At 37.8% G+C, this 20,978-nt stretch overlaps 1 protein-coding gene across 1 annotated transcript in view; it reads left to right on the top strand.

Annotated features, from left to right (window-relative positions):
• ABCA12 (ATP binding cassette subfamily A member 12) overlaps positions 1–19,640 on the top strand; it is a 165,155-nt gene extending 145,515 nt beyond the window's left edge. Inside the window, exons 41-53 of the mRNA XM_045198539.2 lie at positions 457–634; positions 2,133–2,248; positions 3,284–3,443; positions 4,564–4,817; positions 6,846–7,050; positions 8,137–8,246; positions 8,540–8,681; positions 9,722–9,856; positions 11,741–11,844; positions 13,053–13,145; positions 14,230–14,335; positions 17,014–17,151; positions 18,447–19,640. Of these exons, the coding sequence (XP_045054474.2) occupies positions 457–634; positions 2,133–2,248; positions 3,284–3,443; positions 4,564–4,817; positions 6,846–7,050; positions 8,137–8,246; positions 8,540–8,681; positions 9,722–9,856; positions 11,741–11,844; positions 13,053–13,145; positions 14,230–14,335; positions 17,014–17,151; positions 18,447–18,548 (1,843 nt within the window). The 3' untranslated portion in view covers positions 18,549–19,640. The remainder of the gene's footprint in view (positions 1–456; positions 635–2,132; positions 2,249–3,283; positions 3,444–4,563; positions 4,818–6,845; positions 7,051–8,136; positions 8,247–8,539; positions 8,682–9,721; positions 9,857–11,740; positions 11,845–13,052; positions 13,146–14,229; positions 14,336–17,013; positions 17,152–18,446) is intronic.
• The last annotated feature ends 1,338 nt before the right edge of the window (positions 19,641–20,978 follow it).

Raw genomic sequence — 20,978 nt, 5'->3', positions numbered from 1 at the left:
GCTGGTGTAATATAACTCACTGACTGGGATAAAAGGAAATTTCTGAAAGAGTGTACAGTGGGAGTTCCAAGTTGAACTTGATATAGATTCACAGAATCTGCTGCTTTTGTAAGTCAGGTGCCTAAGTGCTTCATCATCTCAATTTCCCTGCATAGCATTTAAGCAGTATTTCTGTGCTCAAGAACTATGTATCCCTTGATATATCCCATAACCCTTGGAGGCTGAGATTTTCCTGTCAAATATCCCCAGTCAGTTCAGATGTGCTAGAGTTACATTTATTCCAGGGTCACAGCCGAGTCATGTAGGAGATATTATCTGGCTGCCTTGCAGGAAGACTTACTTGTGTCACAGCCAACTCTTAGACCGTTTTGTTTATGGTTTAGCCATGAATCTCCTTGAAAGGAAAAGAGTTCCCAAAACTTATGTGTGCTTTCTTCTCCCTATTGCTCACTATAGAATGAGCAGCTTAATCGATATTTTAGTGGCACTCTCCATCCTGATGGGCTACTCTGTCACCACGGCCAGTTTTGTCACCTATGTTGTAAGGGAGCATCAGACCAAGGCCAAGCAACTGCAGCATATTTCAGGCATCGGTGTGACATGCTACTGGGTCACAAACTTCATTTTTGACATGGTGAGTAGCTTGTGTATTTGCAGGAAGACGGGATTGATTCGAGTAGAAGACATCAGTTTTATATGAGATGTATTTAAGCTAGTGTGTTCAGATTGTTACCACAGTATAAGTGAATTAAGAAAAAATGCTTTGCATTAGGCTTATTCATCCCATGGCTGGATAATGTGCTAGAGCTGTCTTTATTTCAGGGTCACAGGAAAATCCACCTGCCCTCATCTCTGTGGTCACAGGACCACCGGATCATATCCCCTAGGACACTGTTGAACGTAGATTTCTGGGCCTCACTCCAAGCCTGGTAGATCCCTGTCTTGGAAATAGACCTGGAAAATACGCACTTTTAATAAAGTTCTTCGGATTATTTTGTGCTCACTGAAGTTTGAGAACACTACTGTGGAGAAACAGAAGTTTCATAGAATACCCTTGGCCAATGATACCAAATAATCAAGGTTGTAAAAATTTTATCAATTAATTATGAAAATTTTGAAGTAGCAGCCCTTGCTGAATGACATATTGAAAAAAATTAGTAAGAATAATAAAAGATGAATTTTATTGATAGCTCTCTCATTTGCATAAAATGGTCCCACCGTTCAGGGTTTCTTTTTTGGTTTTGTTTTTGTTTTTTAATAACTCTAAATGGGCCAAAAGCCCTGGATGGGTATGATTTATTTGCCTGGCGATTTTGGTGAAATTGTCAGGGATGCTGTAATGATCATTGGCTTACAGGATTGGAGAACAATTAAATGCATATCTTTTTTGTGAACGTATCCAGTGAGGCCTGAAATGCATTTGTTGTGGAAGTCAAATCTGAAAGAATAGTGATTATTCCTCTGGATGGAATAGAAGGTTTAATGTTAAGAAAGCCTCAAAGTGTACACGCTTCTGTGAAGGGCTCCTGTGTAGATTCTGTTGCTGTGTATCTGGCGCTCACTCCCATTGGGAGCTTCTCCCCGACACCGAAATTAAATTATCAACTCTCTTATTGGGAACATCCTGCTGTAAACTCTAAACACTGAGTTCTTTGTTCATATGCCTGTGACTCCAAGAATGCGTGGGCCCCGCTGCTCTGCTATTTGGCAGACTGGCTCACACTGATAACCAAGCCTTAGAAATCAACCATCTGAGAGAGTTCCAGCATTCAAACTGAAATAAATTCTTTGAGGACTGAGTCTAATGCCAGGATACTTGGCTGTCTTTCTTTGTCACTGAACCTCTGGCACCAAATCCTTCAAAGTCTCAAAGCCTGGAGGCAGGAACACTAGGGACACCGTGTGTACCTGTACAGATGAAGGCTGGCTTGACCTCGTATTGCAGGAGACAACTTCTAGAGTGAAATCAATGTAAAATAAGCTGAATGTTACAAGCAACAGGAACATAAGTAAAAATTCATTCCTTCAAATATTTCCAGGTCACCTTGTTATAGTTTTAAACTAGATGGCCTATTGATTTTTCTTTAAAAATCCTTGCAACATATTGAACATTGTTTTACATATTCCCATAGGTCTTCTACTTGGTGCCTGTAGCATTTTCAATTGGTGTCATCGCCGTTTTCAAGTTGCCTGCTTTCTACAGTGGAAACAACCTAGGCGCTGTATCTCTCCTGCTCTTGCTGTTTGGGTAAGCTGCAGGGCAAGAAGAATAAACAGAATAAAGCTCTCCTAGGCACAAACAGGACCCAAATCTCATTAGCTAATTTACAACTGCCTTGGGTTTTCATTAGCCATGAGTGATGACTAACAATGCATCACTCTTGCTAGTGTATAGTTTGTAAAGTACAATACTTCTGAAAGTCAAAGTTATCATTAATAGTAATACCTGCCATTCATTAATGAATGCTTACTGGGTACCAAGTGTCATGCTTAACTATTTACATATGTAACTTAATTTTCATAAATAATGGAGACTTTAGAATGATCAGAAAAATGTATATATGTTTATGAATTTATGTATTGACAAATTTTGAATATATATAGCATTATAAGGTATATATATTTATTTTATTTGTATTTTTACAGATGTCTACACCACACACATAATATTGTTTCTATATTAGGTTAATACAGGTAATACGGATTGATACAATCAATGCTTAAAGTAGCACTTCATTCTCTCCTGAATGCATGGTTCTATCCATTCAGTTAGCAATTGCAGCTGATGAAGGATCTCTCTGTCTCCAGTTCTACTTCATTACCCCAAAGATTGCTCAAGTATTTGCTCAAAACCAGACAGGCAGCTTCTAAGCATACCCTGTCTGCTTAGCTTGCTTGCAATAATACCATTGTTTCCCTCAACTTTAAATTGTAAGATTTATATTGATTAAATCCATATTCTGAGAAGAAAAATAAATCCTTGCCTGGGGGGGGTAACACCATCTCTAGGAGGAATTAATTTGAAACTATGATGATGTAGGTCTTCTCAAGTTTCCTTTAAAGAGAGGATTCCTATTGTTATTTTTAAAACATCCTTTGGATTTTTGTTGTTGTTAAAGAGAGTAGGAAAAAAAAAGAGGAATCTAGCTACATAGTTCTTAATGTTTATTTTCACATTGGAACTCCATCTAAGTATGCATGTATGTATGTAGGATGTATGCATGTATTTAATAAAGGAGATAATGAATGCATAATTTTAATTCTTAGTATTATTAACATACAGGTATGCCACATTTTCTTGGATGTACTTGCTGGCTGGGCTCTTCCGTGAAACAGGAATGGCTTTCATCACTTACGTCTGCATCAACCTTTTCTTTGGCATCAATTCCATTGTTTCCTTGTCGGTGGTATACTTCCTGTCCAAGGAAAAGCTTAATGATCCGGTAAGGTGCTTTATTAGCCTGCTAAACTTCAGTGGATGTCTCAAATTCTTCAACACGTCCCAAGTGGAAAGATTTTCTGTATCTTGCATTTTCTAAATGGAAAAGAGGAATTTCATTAGATTCTATTAAGTTTAGTAGAGGAAAGCTACAGCCTTTAAAATGCTTTTTAGGCTCCATCTAAGTTAATAACTATGATTGCGCGCACGCAGTGGCAAAACTATTGACGTATGATGGAACTTGAGTGGGGTGATAATGATAAAGGTGCAATCAGGTGTATTGTATGGCGCTACAAAAATCATGCAGTCAATCGGGCAGCTAAACTCTTTGCTCATTAACAAATTGTTACAGAGTAGTAGCGACAAGGACAATGGATTAAGTTATATGACTATGGATTAAGATTCATTTCAACATTCGCGGAAAAAAATATCTTAATTCATTCCCTTTCAATCATGTGTTGAAGACTACTTTATTGTAAGCATCACTTTCTATTCAGAGCTGACAATTATGATTAGTGAGAAAGGAAGCACTAACAGTGCCAGGCAATTGAATGGAAAAATAGAGAGGAAATGAAGTGAACCGAGGAAAAAACAAGCACACTCCAGGAGGAAGGAAGAAATTCATGAGGTGTGCGTGGTTGGCACCAAGTGTGAATAATGTGAAAATGAGCCATTTGCTTCGCATTAAGATGGGCTGCTCTCTCCTTCCATCTCATTTCACCATTTTCGTCCCTCTTCAAATAGAAATAACCTTAGATTCTGAAACCATACTTTTCTAAATTCTTCCACTCAAGACACCTACTGCTGATACCGTGTGTCAGACCCCAGCTATCCCTACATTCCTATGATCTAAAACAGGTCTAGACGTGATTCTGTCTTCAGGGCTTGTCCTGACACCTTAAATCATCCCAAGAAAAACATAATTCTTTCTGCTTGTAGTTTAGTAATGAATTCCCACCATTTATTTGGTTGCAATAAATATTTATAAGCAAATTCAGCATATATGTGAAGTAATTGCCAATCTGGACAAACTTTTCAGGTTCCAATATTTGTCTACATCTAGTTTTAAATTTGTGTACTTGGTTGGAAGTCTAACACTGAGCTTCATTTTTCTCCTATTTCAGACTTTAGAACTCATTTCGGAAACCCTCAAGCGCATTTTCCTGATTTTCCCGCAGTTCTGCTTTGGCTACGGATTGATTGAACTTTCTCAACAACAGTCGGTTCTAGACTTCTTAAAAGCATATGGTGTGGAATATCCAAGTGAAACCTTTGAGATGGATAAACTAGGTGCAATGTTCGTGGCTTTGGTTTCTCAGGGCACGATGTTTTTTTTCTTACGACTTTTAATCAATGAATGGCTAATAAAACAATTCAGGTAAATACATAGTATTTGACATCCATGACAGAACTCAATTCAAAATATTCAGGGAGGGGCCAATATATCTAAACTTTTCCATTAGTATAGAAATGTTTTGCTCAAAAAACTTTTTCAAAAATTGTTGTATAATATACCATTCATTTCATTCAAAAAATAGTTATCAAATCTTACTATGTGTCTGCAACTATTGCTGTAGACTGGAGAGTAACATGAAGCACAATTGTGAGCCTTAAAGAGATTGAGACTGAGTGGTGGAGAGAAATATGTACATAAACAGGAGATGCAGTCTGTGTATGTTGCTTGAGTTTGGAAGGATAGAAAAAATGGGGAAAGGAGATTGAGTATGTAGTATGTTAGAAATAGACTTAGAAAAAGAACATTAAAATATTGAGGACAGAATCATAAATACACCTATCATTAACCCGGCAATTCCATTTCCAGGAATTTTTTTCCTGCAGACATGCTCCTAAATATGTGGAATTATGTATGTATAAAATTATTCATCATAGCAAGCATTTCCTAATAGCAGAAGAATGAAAATGATTTAAACATTCTTTATTTATGGTCTGGTTAAATAAATTATATACATACATTCATAAATTAAATACCATGCAGCCATTGGACAGAATGATACAGTTATCTGTGTAATATTTGGGATTACTTCTAATATTTATTAAGTGAAAAATGCAGGGTTTAGAACTATGTGTAAAATATATTCCCATTTGAGGTAGAAAAGAAATATGTTATTTATGCAAACACGTGCATATACTATCTAATTAGTTGTACCTGTGCTGAATGGAACTGTATATGGTTGAAGGAGTTTTAATTTTTGCTATATATCCTTCAGTACCATTTTAATTTTAATTTTGATACATGATGTACACATATCACCTATCAGAAAACAAAACTTAAGTTAATACTAATGAAAGGAATGACAAGAGCAAAGAAAGAAAGAAATGTTGGGACATATTTAAGAAATGAGTAACGCAGTTTGTTTAGAACAGAATAAATACAGTGAAGTTAGAGCTGGAGTGTGTGGTTGGTAGATTATGGAGTTTATTGAATGCTTGGTCATAGAGATATGGTTTGGACTTCGTTCAACAAACAGCCCAGTAAAGGTTTTTGAATAGAGAGCAACTTACTCAAATGGTGCTCTAGGTGTGATTTTGTAGATGTAGTACAGATTGGAAGACAAGAGTCAGAGACACTGGAGTAATTTGAGGTTCCTGGAAAAGTCTAGGTGAGAAAGAGTGAAATCCTATCACAGTAACAGAAATAGACACAAAATGATCGATGGCGATGACTGGGCATTGTAAGGCATTTCTGGTGCTAGCAGACTGACTGCATGAGTGGACTTTGGAATGGAGGAGATTCAAAGAAAGCACCATAGTTGGAGTCTGTGGGGATATCATTAAAATACACAGGAACATTGGGAAGAAGACCTAAACTGATTTGTTGGGTTTTTAAACTTTGTTTTGTTTGGTTTGCTTTGGTATTTGTTAAACAAGGTACTGAGGTGGGTTTTAAACCTAGTGAGTTTTCAGAGCTGATAACCTTAACATATTGCATAGATCCTAGGTAAGACATTCAGAGTCAAAGGAATATAGAATAACATTCATATTGTTGATGATAAAAGAAGAAATAGAGAGGATTTTTTAAAAGGTGATCACTGCTTGTGGAGTTGTAAGTGTTGAGTCTTATTAATGATTCTGGTGTGAGTTAAGAAGTAAATTTCCAACCCAGACTGACCTCCTTGTTACTAAAATTAGGGATCTGAATTGTAACAGTGAATCTGTAGGCATTCAAGGCTTGGAGAGCAAAAGCCGTTTTTCAAATATCATAATGAATAGGGTGAGAAGCACTTACACTAATTTTCAAGTTATTTGAGGATCAAAATGTATAACAAATTTAAAACCTAGTACAGGATAGCACACTTTTAGTGAAGTGAGAACCTATTAAAACCTGCCAAAATTGAATGGTGCCATTTCAAAATCATAGATGCAAATCACTGGGTTCATTCTTTAGGCTCTTCTTCCGAAAATTTAGTTCTTCACCTGTGATCGAGACAATAGATGAAGATGAAGATGTGCGTGCCGAGAGATTAAGAGTTGAGAACGGTGCAGATGACTTAGACCTGGTCCAGCTCCACCGTCTCACGAAGACGTACCAACTCATCCACAAAAAGATCATAGCTGTGAACAACATCAGCATTGGGATCCCCGCCGGGGAGGTGAGGAAACAAGTTTGTGTCTGATCGCCCTCCATATCGGCATGATAAGTGCCAAGTGCAAATCTTTATCTTTCCTAATTTTTTTTTCTAGAAATATGAAAGTCAACTTCTGAATCTTTTGATGGGTTCACTATATAAAATATACACGGGTCCATGTGTTACTCATCCTATAAGTCTTCCCTCTTGGTAAAGAGGATTTATCATACACTGAGTCCTGAGCACCTTCCCAAGCTCCTATCCCCCCCCCCCCCCCCCCCGGGGTAGGCTGGCAGGCAAGAAGCCTGGGTAGGGTGCTATCTTCAACGTCTAGTTTCCACGCCTCTTCGAAAGAGAGCATAAAGAAATCAGTTGTCGGAAGTGAGGTACCAGGACTGCATCCCTATTTATTCTTGCTGTTTTCATAGAAGGAATGTTAAGGCAGCTTGGAAAGGAGAAAGAGAACGCGGGCATTTCCCTTAGTTTTCCCAGCAGAGCTGAGAAGTAAATGTATCAAATTTATTCAGCAGCATATAGAAATTATTGCTTCAGTAGCCTTTTTAGTGGAGTTGTGATTAAAGTTTGTGTGAATAATGTGAATTCTCTAAGTACGATTACTTTGTCAGGTTAGCTTATCTTCCCTGGGTATTTTATCATGTCACACAAATGTATAAAGGGAAAAGAGGAAAAAGATACATAAGTACCCATGTGTTTTTAAATTGGTTCAGTTATATTTGACATACAATATATTAGTTGCATGCATACAACTCAGTGACTGGACCTTCATAGAACTTATGAAGTGATCACCCAATCAACCGAGCACCCACCGGCACCGTACAGAGCTGTTACAAGATTACTAACTGTGTTCCCTTTACTGTACTTTACATCCCGGTGGCCATTCTGTAACTAACAACTTAGCACCCTTTTCTTTTAAACTAGAGGGTTTTATCAAGTGCCAACTGAGCAGTACAATGCCCTTGACTATTTCCAGTGATTTATTTTTCTTGGTAGTTTATTTGACCCAAGGAAAAGGAGGAGAGAGATACAACAATAAGATGTCTTTGATCTGAATTGAGGTTTCCATCTTTTCTTTTCCCTCCCACTAACCAGTGTTTCGGCCTTCTCGGGGTGAATGGAGCAGGAAAGACCACGATCTTCAAGATGCTGACTGGAGACATAATACCTTCAAGTGGGAACATTCTGATCAGAAATAAGGCTGGGTATGAAAAACAAATGCTTTACTGTACCCAGAACAATATAATTGCATGAGAAAAATAATTAAAGATTATTTATGTTATTATAGGATCATATTATTAAAACCTCAGGGAAAAAAACAACTATCCAAGCAAGTAGAGATTTTTAAGACTTTAAGTGTAGCTGTGATGGTGGGATTATTTTACCTCTTTTTATCACCGATCATCATGGCCAAAATGGAGCTGCCTTCCCATCATTTGGGGACGGAGAGGGAAATACCTTTTGAAACTCATCTGTGTTTTTCATTCTCCCAATTTAGATCTCTGGCTCACGTTGACTCTCACAGCTCCCTAGTTGGCTACTGTCCTCAGGAAGACGCCTTAGATGACCTATTAACTGTGGAAGAACATTTGTATTTTTATGCCAGGATACACGGAATTCCAGAGAAAGACATTAAAGAGGTGAGTATAAGTGTAGCCAACAAGATTATTTGAATAGCGTATTGTTTCTGCTTCCCACCTGCCCACCCTCAAGATCAAGTTGACATCTGCAAAACTATATGTTTCCTCCTGACAGTGACAGTGGACAGAGTATTAGCTTGATAGCATGTATCGCATGCACAGCTATGAGCTCAGCTGTAGAAGCTGCTCAGGGGTGTGTGTTCAGTTACTTTTTCAGAACTATCCAATAAAGGGTTGCACTTACCTTGGCTGTGGGTGGAGCATTGATTGGTGATGCCTGTACGTACTTCTGAGTCCAGATAAGTACTGAAACGTGGAATTACCTACAAAATACCCAAGTAAAACAGAATAATTTCCAATTTGATTTTTTAAATGTGGCTTTGTACTTCCCTACAATTACTTGCTTTTGTAATGGAATGGTTAACTCTTAGGGTCGTTTCCTCTATTTTTGCCACCCAGGAACCTGTTGAAATCCTCCTAGGATTCCTCTATTTGCCGAGGCTATTTAAGTACAAAAATAGCCACAAGCACTCATTATTCCTCAGCTAATGTGCTAAAATTCTGGTACTGGGTCAGTGTGAGAAAGGCGTAAAGCCTTTGTGACAACTTGCCCCTGAGTCAGAAGAAAGATGAAACAGTGCTGACAATTGATGGGAAACCTGCCCTGAGAAACGCCCGAATTCTGTTTTAGCTCTTTTAAGCTTTGCAAGGAAACCCTGTGGTAACATAGCAGCAAGAACCATCCGCAGTCGTAAACACAGACACACAGACACTCACACGCACACACCTTTGGGGGGGCATCCTGCTTGAAAATGAACCTCCACACCACAGAATCGCTTTTATCTCTTAACTGACTATTCATTTTAAGTGAACCTGTGAAAATAAAAATAAAATCTATGTTCATTTTAAGTGTTTGAAGTTTTTAGGTGTATGTTCTCTAGAAAACTTTCTTTTCACAAACAGCTTTTATGTTTGTTTGTTTAGTGCTTTAAGGGTTTTGGCAGGAGAAGGTCAACCTAAGTCTCTTTTCCGCCCCACAGACTGTTCATAAACTCCTGTGGAGACTTCACCTGATGCCCTACAAGGACAGACCTACCTCTATGTGCAGCTACGGCACGAAAAGAAAACTGTCCACCGCGCTGGCCTTGATAGGGAAGCCTTCCATCCTGCTGCTGGTAAGAGAGTCGCTGTGGAGCGGCCTGCTCTGTGATGAGAGACACCCGTCCAGCTGTGGGGGTAGCATTTCCTTCTCACTATTGGAATACACATCGATAAAGAGCTCACTATGAACTGGTGATTCGGCAAAGCATTTTACCTATATTCTCTCATTAAAGGAACTTACGTCAGCAAATAATATCTTGCCACAACAAAGGGCCTTCAAAAATGTTTTGTCTGAAGCTGTGTTGCAGTTGGTTTCAGAGGAAACACTTGGCTGGGAATGGGAAGTAGCTGAAACAAATCCAGGGAATGCAAATGAGTCGGTAAGGGAGTAGGGTAGAATTTGATTACCAGTTGCTGCAGGAAGCAATTCTATTGGTAACCAGTCAGATGGGCTAGCATGTTTTTAAACTTCTAGAAAGGAGGAAAGACACATTTTAAAACGATGTGTTGTGCTAAAATTTTATTCCCTTGTTACTTAAAACTATGAGCTACCGAACTTGGGATGTGATCAATTATCTGCCATTTTATCTGAATTTTTTTAAGGCACGAGTTAGGAAATTAAATTAATCACCTGGAAATGTAAATTACACACAGGGGTAATGTAGCGTTCTTCCCAGGTCAAATATTGTGAAAGTGTTTACCTGAGAGAAATAAGCTTGCCCTTATTTTGGAAGATCCCCTTCATTTAAGGACATCTAACTCCAAAAGAGCCTTAACTATATGCAATAAAAATCCACTTATAAATCATACATCATTCCAGAGATTAAGCCACGCAGAGGATCAATTCATGTAAACAGCCCAGATACAGTGACGCACAGCCCATGTTTCTGTAATACCAGCTTGTAATGTGTTACATCCCTGCCAATCGATGCTTGTAATGGAATTTTATTGTGTAAGTGTCCCTTAAATTGAACAAAACAATCCTTAGGCACTCCTGTGAGATAACAGATGCAAAGTACTTCGAAAAGTTAAAAGCACTATGCAAATATTATGTATTAATGAGCCTCACTGAAATACAGGCTATTTCAGTAAAGATACCATTCTTTTGTTTTATACGTGTTTACTACATATGCTATCGCCTTCAAAAATAGAATCTGTATCAATATACCCTTTCCTGTTTCCCCATATTACCACTCATTTCTTTCTTTAAATTTTAATTTAAGCCTTTACTATAAAACAAGCCTCTGGTAATCTGTATAATACTTTCCATTACCGATACATAGTTTTAATTTTTACCTAATCTTGACCCCTAATTTGCTTGTTTAATCATCTACTAGGACCTATTATTGCTTGTTTAGATTATCCATTGCTACATTTTTAATTTTATGTCTGAACAATCTTTGAGACATCATTTACTTTTGAAATATAATTTGTATCTTTCTACTTGGTAGTTTCTGTAAATCTCATGCTTATTTCCCCAAGGAGTATGAAATTTCAATTAATGACATAAAACTAAAATTAGTACATGTCAAATATATTAACTGAATAATCAAATTGTGTTCTTTTCACTTCACACAGCATATTATCACCCACAGCCACATGTCTGCAATCTAGTTGCTGCAGCTTCAAATACATATGTGACAATGTAGCATTAACTGTAAAAACTCTGCTTTGTCAGTAATTGAAGCAGAATTTTTTCCGGAGAAATATGAGACAAGTGTAAAGTAGCAGGATGTCAGCTTCAATGAGACACTTTTTAAAACAGATTGACAATTTTAAATGATTGATTTTGAGCTTTTTGACAGCAGCAGAAAGGAGTCTATTAAGTATAAAACAAGTTAGTCATAGGACTTTGCAAAATGATTCCTGTTCTAGGGAAGGGAGATTAGTGATTTATGTGAAGAACCTCATCAGAAATTAATTAATTTGATAAATTTTTCTTGTAACTTTCTATTAAGGATGAGCCAAGCTCTGGGATGGATCCTAAGTCAAAACGGCACCTCTGGAAGATCATTTCAGAGGAAGTGCAGAATAAATGTTCCGTCATCCTCACATCTCACAGGTAAACTGTGTGCGGGGAACCTTAAGGTCAGGTGGCACAATTCTAGGAAGATAAATGGGAAAAGGTAATTCCCATGCATATATATTGATGATGAATGTCCAGAATTAGATGAAAGTATTTTATGTTTATAGTCTTAGGAACAAGTCAGGCAGGTTACAATGTGAGAATCTAGCACCTGAGGTGAGGCAAGGCCTAAGCAATCTTTCTGTAAACAAATTTCTTATAATTTTTGACCCTCACAATTCAGCTATGACTCCGCATTGCCTACCACATCAAGTTCAGCATCTTTCGACTTGGTGTATAGGGACTTTTATTATCTAAACGTCTGCCCTTTTCCCCCTGTGATGCCCTCTTCTATCAGTCAGTCTGATGTCTTGGGATTCCATACACACTCCTTGACCGTTCCTGTCACCTTGCCCTGGAAATGATCTTTCCACAAAGTCTCTCCAAGTTCTAATCTTACCAGTCCTTTACGATCCAGCTCACAGACCTCCTTGCATGAAGGAGACCCTTTCAGTCGGTTAAGTAGAAAAGCTACTGGAGTATTTTGTCCATGCTTTTCCCATAAGGTTGACCTTGTATGAGGTTCATCCTTTTGTGGTCATTATCATATCATAGAAAATGTATTAGATTTGCTTATAATGAAGAGACTTGTTTCTATCCTAACCTTGCCCTAGCACACTATATCACTATATGTTCTGGGGCCAATAATTTATTTAATTTTCATGAACTTTTGGATGAAATGGACAGGGTAATACTGAAGATTCCTCCAGTCATCACAGTCTATGAAATTAGAGATTATATAATCACATGTAGGTTAAGTAGTTTTAAATACAAAATCGTAAAAATCAACTGAGTATGGATTATGAAGCATAATGAAAAGAACTCAGTATTATTTTGGGAACATTTCTTAGGAAATGTAGGTCTTGAGTCAAAGCTTGAAGGAACTTGAAAGAATAATGTGCTTCATGGAGAAGGCATTCCAAGTGAGAGAGACGGCCTCAGGCTTCAGGAGGAGCCATAATAAACCCTATGTGAAGACATTTAGTTTATGTTAAAAATGATTTTAATTCTTCAAGGGAAAAGCCATATTAAGGAGCTACAAGAGTGTGTCTAAAGTGCCATAGTGAAATAGTTAAGCTTGTGTTCATGAACTGAAACCCAATTTTCTGTGCCCAGAACTCTGATATGATTGTGCTGTTTTTCAGCATGGAAGAATGTGAAGCTCTCTGTACCAGGCTGGCCATTATGGTGAATGGAAGGTTCCAATGTATTGGATCTTTGCAGCATATCAAGAGCAGGTGAAGAACAAAAGTGCTGTATAACATATAGTGTAGGGTAATCCATCCAATGGCACCCTACTCACCTTCCAGGATCACTTCAGCAGCCAGCCCTGCAATGAGTAGCAAAACTGGAATGGAGAAGCTAACCACTGAATCATCTTAAAGTTAAATTATCTTAGTGAGAGTTGGGTATATTTTTAGTCAATATCCCCCAAACCTACAAGGCCTGAAAGCTTTAAAAAAAAATTAATCCACAACCGAAATACCATCAAGAAGCAGTTTCACAAGTTTACTCGATAACATATTAGACCTTGACGGGTACATGAAGGCATAGACTTTTATCTAGCATGTTTATTGGCCATTGCACAGGCTTGCAGTAAGCTATTTAATGTTTTTATCACATTCAAAACCTTTTGATCAAGATACATTGGGGAAATGCTCATATATATCATATTAACAAATTAAAATTAAATTAACAATTTATATTTCCCAGACTGCCTATGACTTTATCTCCAAACTTCATGATGTTATACCTTTGTCTGTACAACTGGCTTTCTTACACAATATTATTGACCAAGATGAGAAAAAAGGATGGATGAAGCCTTATAATGTTGTTCACAAAAAGTCTGTTGTGACTTGTTTGCAAACTCTACCCTTGGTGCAAACAGTTAGCTGGTACATGTATCTCTTATCTATGTTTAAAACCCAGTGACGTCAGTCCCTGCCATCGACACCAAATCTCCAATGACTTGCCTGTCAATACCTTGTTTGCTTTCAGTTATAAAGTGTTTAATCCTAGAAATTGGCATCGACTGTCAATTCGTGGATTCAAAGAAAGCTAAGAGTTTATACTTCCTTTCTAATGCAGCTTTTGTCCCAAGAGCCTGACCCTATAGAGAGGTAGACACACATTTTTAAAAATCTTGGCAGTGCACTCTTTCCAGTTCGCAGCATGCCCTGAACTTTGATGGCAAAATAACAGTCTTTATACAAGAAACGGACTCTAATGGTTAGCTTGGGTCCTATTTCATTATCTAGAATCCCAGGGGAGCGATTTCAGCAAGATGCAACTTACACAGTGTTTCGCGCTTTCTCTTTCTAGGTTTGGACGAGGATTTACGGTCAAGGTTCACGTGAAGAATACCAAAGTTAGCATGGAGGCCCTCACAAGGTTCATGCAACTGCACTTTCCAAAAACATACTTGAAAGTAAGGGATTAGCCTGCCTGTTCATGCTGACTGCTTCTGATAGTCTTGTATCGTAGCGGATGTTTGCCACTTGCAATGTGTCCATAGCTTTATTATTAATCTTAATATATTTGTTAAAAATGCATGAGATACTCTGAAGCATACTTAGTATACACAAATGGGAACTTCAAATTATTCTTTAAATGGAATCTTTAAATATCTTCAAATATAATGACAAAAGTTATATTTTTGTAACTATTAAAGGTAATGTTGTGTTTTTACATACCTTTATTTATTTCTTCCATGCAAAGGCTTTATGACCATACTGTATGAGTATTTGAGTTATATGAACAAGTATGTTTCTTCTGAGAAAAAGAATTACGGAGTTCCAGAATGTCACAGCCAGAAGATATTATCTCCTTTTCTCCCCTCATTTGAAAGATAAGCCCATGAAGGTTTGAGCAGAACTGCTTGAAAATCAAGTTCTTAAAAGCCACACCAGTTGAGACGTTGTTCAATTAATTTCATTTTACCTGTACATTTCCATAGGATGGACACATACAGATATATGGCTATATATCTCACATATTACAAAGTTAAATAAGTGTACTTGACAAAAATGTTATCATTCTATAACATCTTGGATGTACAGGTGATTTGTACAAGGTGATTATAGCCAATGCCTGTTTTAAAAGGAAATCATCTGTGGAATGGTGAAAAGAAATTAGAAGTCTCGGGCTGAGGTCAAGCTCTCCCTGTATGATTTCCAGCAAGACATTTAAAGTCTCTGAGCCTTGTTTTCTCATTTATAAAATAGCAATAGTGACATCTATGTCACGAGCCTGGTGTGAGAAATAAATGATAAAATGTCCACAAAGATTCTTATTTAAGGCACCATAGTGATGTGAAGTGATTAGAGACAGTAAAATACAGTGTATTTTTAAAAACAATTATTTTATCTCTGCCAAATACTTTTGCCTCAACCTCCCAAGCTTTGTCTAACTTCTTCAGGAAATAATAGCTTTTATGATTCTTATCAAAACCCATTTGCTATCATCTAAATTAAAATATAAATTAAAGGACACTTTCCTTGCACAAATTGCCTGGTCAAGTGCTTTTTCTTTCAGGGACTTTCTGGTTTGAAGTCCTGCTCATTCATTGAGCAAAACGATGACATTGGCCTTGTCTGTTCTTCATGGGGCCAGGGCTGCACCAGGCAAACAGTGGTGATAAAAGGCTCGGTTCTCCTAAGCAGACTATTCTCTATAAGGGTGTGGTGGTTTATAGATATCTAGAAGGGAAATAGTAAGAAAAACTACTGAGGAGTAAAAATAAGTAAGAACCTGACCACAGTGACATGTGTGATGTGGAAATAAGTCAAGGAGAGGGGCTACGTGGGGAGCACAAGTGTGAGGGGAGGCGTTTCCAGTAACAGAAGTCTTGAATACCAGGCTGAAATACACAGTGTGATTTAACCCACATAGCTTCAAGGGGTAGATTATGGAGCAAGAAAACACCCTGACTCAACTAGTGTTTCGGGAAGATTACCCTGGCTGCTTTGGACAATACTGTATTTTGCTGAGTATAATGTGCCCTGTGAATAATACGCCCCCGTGTTTTTGGCCCAAACTTTCAGGGAAAAAACCTTTCATTTTAATTCAATTAAAATGAAATTTTAAAATTCAAGTTTTTTAATTCTATTTTTATTTATTTATTTTTAGAAACAAAACCGATTATCATATTCCAGGGTATTATTTTGCATACAAATATTGTTATTGCTTTATAGAGTTACACTTTTAATGCATGAGCATGAATAAAAGAATTAAAGACATTTATGTAGATACAGAATTAGTACTACCCCTGTATAATATGCACCCTTATTGTTCCCTCAAAAATTTGGGCAAAAAAGTGTGCACTATACATGGCAAAATGCGGTGTATAAGAGTATGTGGTTTCTAGACTTCCGAAGAGGCTGTTGCAGTATCTCAGATGTGGAGTGAAGAGTCTTAGGTTAAGATGTTGATGGTACAAATAGAGAGGAAAGGTTAAATTTGAAAGTTGTTTTAGAGGAAAAATATATGGAATACAATGACTGATCAAATATGCAAAAAAGCAACATGTTAAAGATACTCCAAGGAAATAAAATAGATTACTAAGTAGATATATGGCCTAACATAAAGAAATTGAAGAGAATTTTAGGGTGAGCGGTGAAAAAATGTAGTGTTATCCGAATGAGGTTTTTCCTAGACAGGTTGTTGAAATCTAGCCTCTTTAGCCAATATAAATTGAGCAGCTAATCCTTGGCCTTTTGAAAGAATTCTAACATTTAAAAAAATGAAATTTCTAAAAGTAATCTCTGAAGAAGTTTATGTGAGCTGAGAGGATAATCTGACATCTGAAATACCATTCCACAGAATTTTTTTTTACAGGAAAGACTATAATGGCTTTATAAGTGCATATCAACGTCGAATGCTTTGGAATTTTCATTACCTTTTAATTTGTTTTCTCTTTGACATCCATAAAACTTTTCATCTCATCTTTGCAAGCTGTTAGTTTCAAAACATACCCATTATTTACACTGTAGTGTCATTTTCAGTGGAATGAATTTCAGTGTTTTTCTTGGCTCTTGCTCAAGTATGACTCGTCAAATCTGTATTACCTGACATTGCAAAATACATTTTTTCTTTTGGTTCCCACAGGATCAGCACCTCAGCATGCTGGAGTATCATGTACCCGTCACGGCAGGAGGAGTAGCAAACATTTTTGATCTGCTGGAGACCAACAAGGCTGCTTTAAATATCACAAACTTCTTAGTGAGCCAGACTACTCTGGAAGAGGTAAGCATGTGCACCACATCACATTAGTTATTATACACTCTGCCTGTCTTTGCAGTGACATTCCGTCTGCTCTTCGCTGGAGGAATATCTAATCTTCTACCCGAGCAATTTAGCTTCATTTATGTCTATCCACGTTTTGGGATGTTAGGGAAAAAATATTAAAAGTATTAACTATTTTTAAGAGACACAAGAAGATTTTTTTTTTCCTTTCTACAAGATACCTATATCCATCAAGTTGTATGTATGTGTAAAGCAATAAAACTTTACTTTCACCTGTAAAACCAAACACTTTCCTTATTTTCTCCTCGATGGGTTTCTTGTACATTTCTGTTGGTGGGCTTCCTGGGTTAGGGTATGATGGGGTATCTAGAGAGAATTTGGTGCCAGAGTTTTAGATCGGCTAGATTCAGGGAACCAAAGTGACAAAGGCAGAATTCTTCTGTTCCAGTCGTATCATGTCTTCATTACACTCATGTTCAGCAACTCGAGGCTTCCTTGGCGGTCCTTTATGTCCTTTGCACTGTATTAATTTTGTTTGGCTCAACCAACCTGTTATATAGGGCATTTAATTACATCTGACTAAAATGGGCCTGAAAGTGAGGCCTTCGGAGCCTGTGAGTCAATATATGGTGCTACACTTTACGGATAATAATCTGTGGGGGCTTTAGACAAGTATTTCTTTTCTGATACGGAATATTTAGCCTTTGGCTTCTAACTAACTACCAGCTCCCATGTCCAGCACAAAATAGACTCTTGATATTTTCTGGATGAATTGATGACTAATAGATTTAATAATTTAAGCAAAGGGATAAAGATCTGCCGGTTAACTAATTAGCTTACTGAACATAAAGTTAATGTGATATTTCTATACAAATTTTATTTTAATTCGTTAGCTCCTGAAATGAGTGAAATTTCTCTCAGCAGCACCATAGAAGCATTTGATAAAGGCGTGAGTGGGGCTCCCTGTTTACACTTGATGGAGATAATTGAAATAGATCATATAGATAAAGTGGCTATAGCTCTTCAATTAAAACGTTGGATTTTTTATGATTATAAATATAAATATAGTTATAGATTCAGGTATTGTTTTCAAACTCCAATTAAATTTGAATACCTAAAGGAAGGACTCCTAGTGAGAGTGTGTATATAAGTGCTGGCATGGCCTATAAAACCTAATATTTTTATTTGATTTTACAGGCCATGTGAGTGTAAGCATGTGTGTGTGTGTGAATTAACCAAATTTCTTCCTTTTGCTTATCAAGCACTAATGCCTTTATTTCCCTTGAAAAAATCAGGTTTTCATCAACTTTGCCAAAGACCAGAAATCCTATGAAACTGCCGATACCAGTAGCCAAGCTTCCACCATCAGCATTGACTCACAGGATGACCGGTTGTAGCCTTAGTGTCTCCAGCAAACTGATCTCGGCAAAGCCAGTGGCTTCATTTTGAGGAAGAACTGCAGAAGACATCACTTCCTTGAAGATACTACTTCCTTAAAATATCTTAATTTTGAAGTATTGTACTGTATAGAAACTTTCAATTGTGTAAGACTAGCAAATATGTAAGCAGAAAGTTTTCTTTCTAAGGTCACTGAATGTTGTTGCTACTGAAATGAGTTCCTCTATACTCAACACTGTGAGCATGCTAATGTATATGGTGGTGATTTTTTATGCCAAAATTAACCACCTGCAGATAAATGTCTTAATTTATTACTTTCAATAAAAAAGAAAGCTGAAAAAGCATGGTTATTAGTGGTTGAAAACTAAGAGTGGAAAAGAAAAGTAAGGTAGCTTGGGGTAGGTAGGATTGGGAGAGCAAACAAAATAATTTATTTCCAGAAAATATCAGAATGAACATCATCATGAATACATGTATCTACTGTGATGTGCAAAGTGCTGAGGGCGAGATCAGCATTGGCAGTGGGCACAGTGTCTACAAAGAATATGTCATGTTCTGTACCTGTAAATACTTGGAGACAAACTGAACCACCCCTCCCAAATGGCTTTCTACAAGAATGCCGTAGGAGGGCAGTTTACCCTGGTGGTAAACAGAACTGAGAGGTGGTCCTGCCATGCCGCGACAATAGGACGGCATAAGGCAGAGCAAGAAGCTGCTTGCTCCTTGGGGGGAAAATGGGCGTGTCAGCTGGGCAGATACAAATCCTGAAAACTGATGCGGAATCTATGTGCTGCTGGCAGGCAAGGTCATTTTTTTTTAAGCTCTTACAAAAAGCTTCGTATTCTGGGTCTCTCTGCAGAAAAGATTCCTCTGGAGGAACAGTGAATATGAAGATAATTTTCAGCTGATCACCCAGCCGACCCAGAATTATCTTTATGGCTATAAGATTGACTTCATAATAATGCCAGATAGTATGGCCCTCGAGGGAGGTGTTTTATGTAACATTTGTTTGTGTGTGTGCGTGTATAAGTTTTCTGGTTTTGGCACAAGTGTTATTGTTTTGAACATTAATAAACTTGAGGTTCAGAAAAAGAAATAATTCATGGAGGCACTTCATTGGTTAGGGAAGAACCAGGAACCTAAAAACTGGAGCCACGTGGCCAACAAGGTCCCATGTGATCTGCTTCTGCTCTCATCCCTTTCTCTGTTCTCATCCCCTTTCATTCTTCTCTCCCTCCTTAGCATCTAGCCATTCCAGCCTCTTTGCCACTTTTCCAGAGCAGTACCAAGCTCCTTCCCATCTCCAGGCCTTTGCTTATGCTGTTCCTCCCATTTGAAATGCTGTTCCCCCACTCTTTATTCCTAGCTAACAATCTTCAGAAATATCATTCTTTCTCTGAGAAGCTTTCCTTCCCTGTGTCTTAGTTCCCATTCAGTCCCCTACCCCATTCTACTACTGTGCTTACCGTACCTAATACTTTTCTATCAGAGCATGCATCCTAATTTGTAATATATCCAGACTAACAATATACTTGTATATCTCAACAGATGGCAACAGAATTCCTCTTGGGATAGAAAATATCTTTGTTGAGTGCAATACATAAATAAACCTTTGGAATAGAAGGTGTAACTCTAAGAGGATAAGTGTGTTCAGGAGCCCAACTGCCAAAAAAAAAAGAAGGAAAGAAAGAAAGAGGGAAAGAGAAAGAGAAAGAAAGGAAAGGAAAGGAAAATAAAGAAAGAAAGGGAGGGAGGAAAAGAAGGAAGGAGGGTGGGAAGGAAGGAAAGAAGGAAGGAAGGAGGGAGGGAGGGAGGGAGGGAGGAAAGAAAGAAGAAAGTCAGGCTCCATGAAAGAACAAAGGGATGGGATTGGTTTATTATTCATTTTGTTCATTATTGCAGCTGTTGGTTGGTTGCTGGCTTCTGAGCAATGGTAGGGTGAGAAGCAAAGGGGAAGGAAAGGAAAGAAGTGGAGGAAGGAGGAACCGGTGAGGTGATGGAAGGCTGAGTACTAAAGAGAGAAGAAAGTCTGGTGAGGAAGGGGAGAGGTTCAATGGACTTCGAAACTACGAATATCCAAATGTGTTTTCACTTTCGTTTGTTGTGCAGCCATGCTGTGGGCTGTGCTCATTACCCGTAAATCTTCATTAAAGTCAGCCACATTTCTAGGGGCTTAATGTGAATGAGCATCTAGTGGAAACTGAGCAAGGGATGTGTTAATGTCTTCTTTGAAAGGGGTGCTGAACAATGACTGCCTCACCACAGAGAAGGGGAAGGCTACCAGGTACATGCAGAATGGAGCTTCCGGTCCCAAAGATCACAGGTCTGGACATTTCAGCCCATTTTATCTGCCTCTCAGCAGGCAAGGAAGCCCAGGCTGCCTTGGGACGACAGTAATTGCACTTTTATTTAAGTATGTATTTAGTATT

This window comes from Desmodus rotundus, chromosome 2 (assembly GCF_022682495.2).
Source record: "Desmodus rotundus isolate HL8 chromosome 2, HLdesRot8A.1, whole genome shotgun sequence".
Classification (NCBI taxonomy): Eukaryota; Metazoa; Chordata; class Mammalia; order Chiroptera; family Phyllostomidae; genus Desmodus; species Desmodus rotundus.
This window is presented reverse-complemented; position numbering and strand designations above follow the sequence as displayed.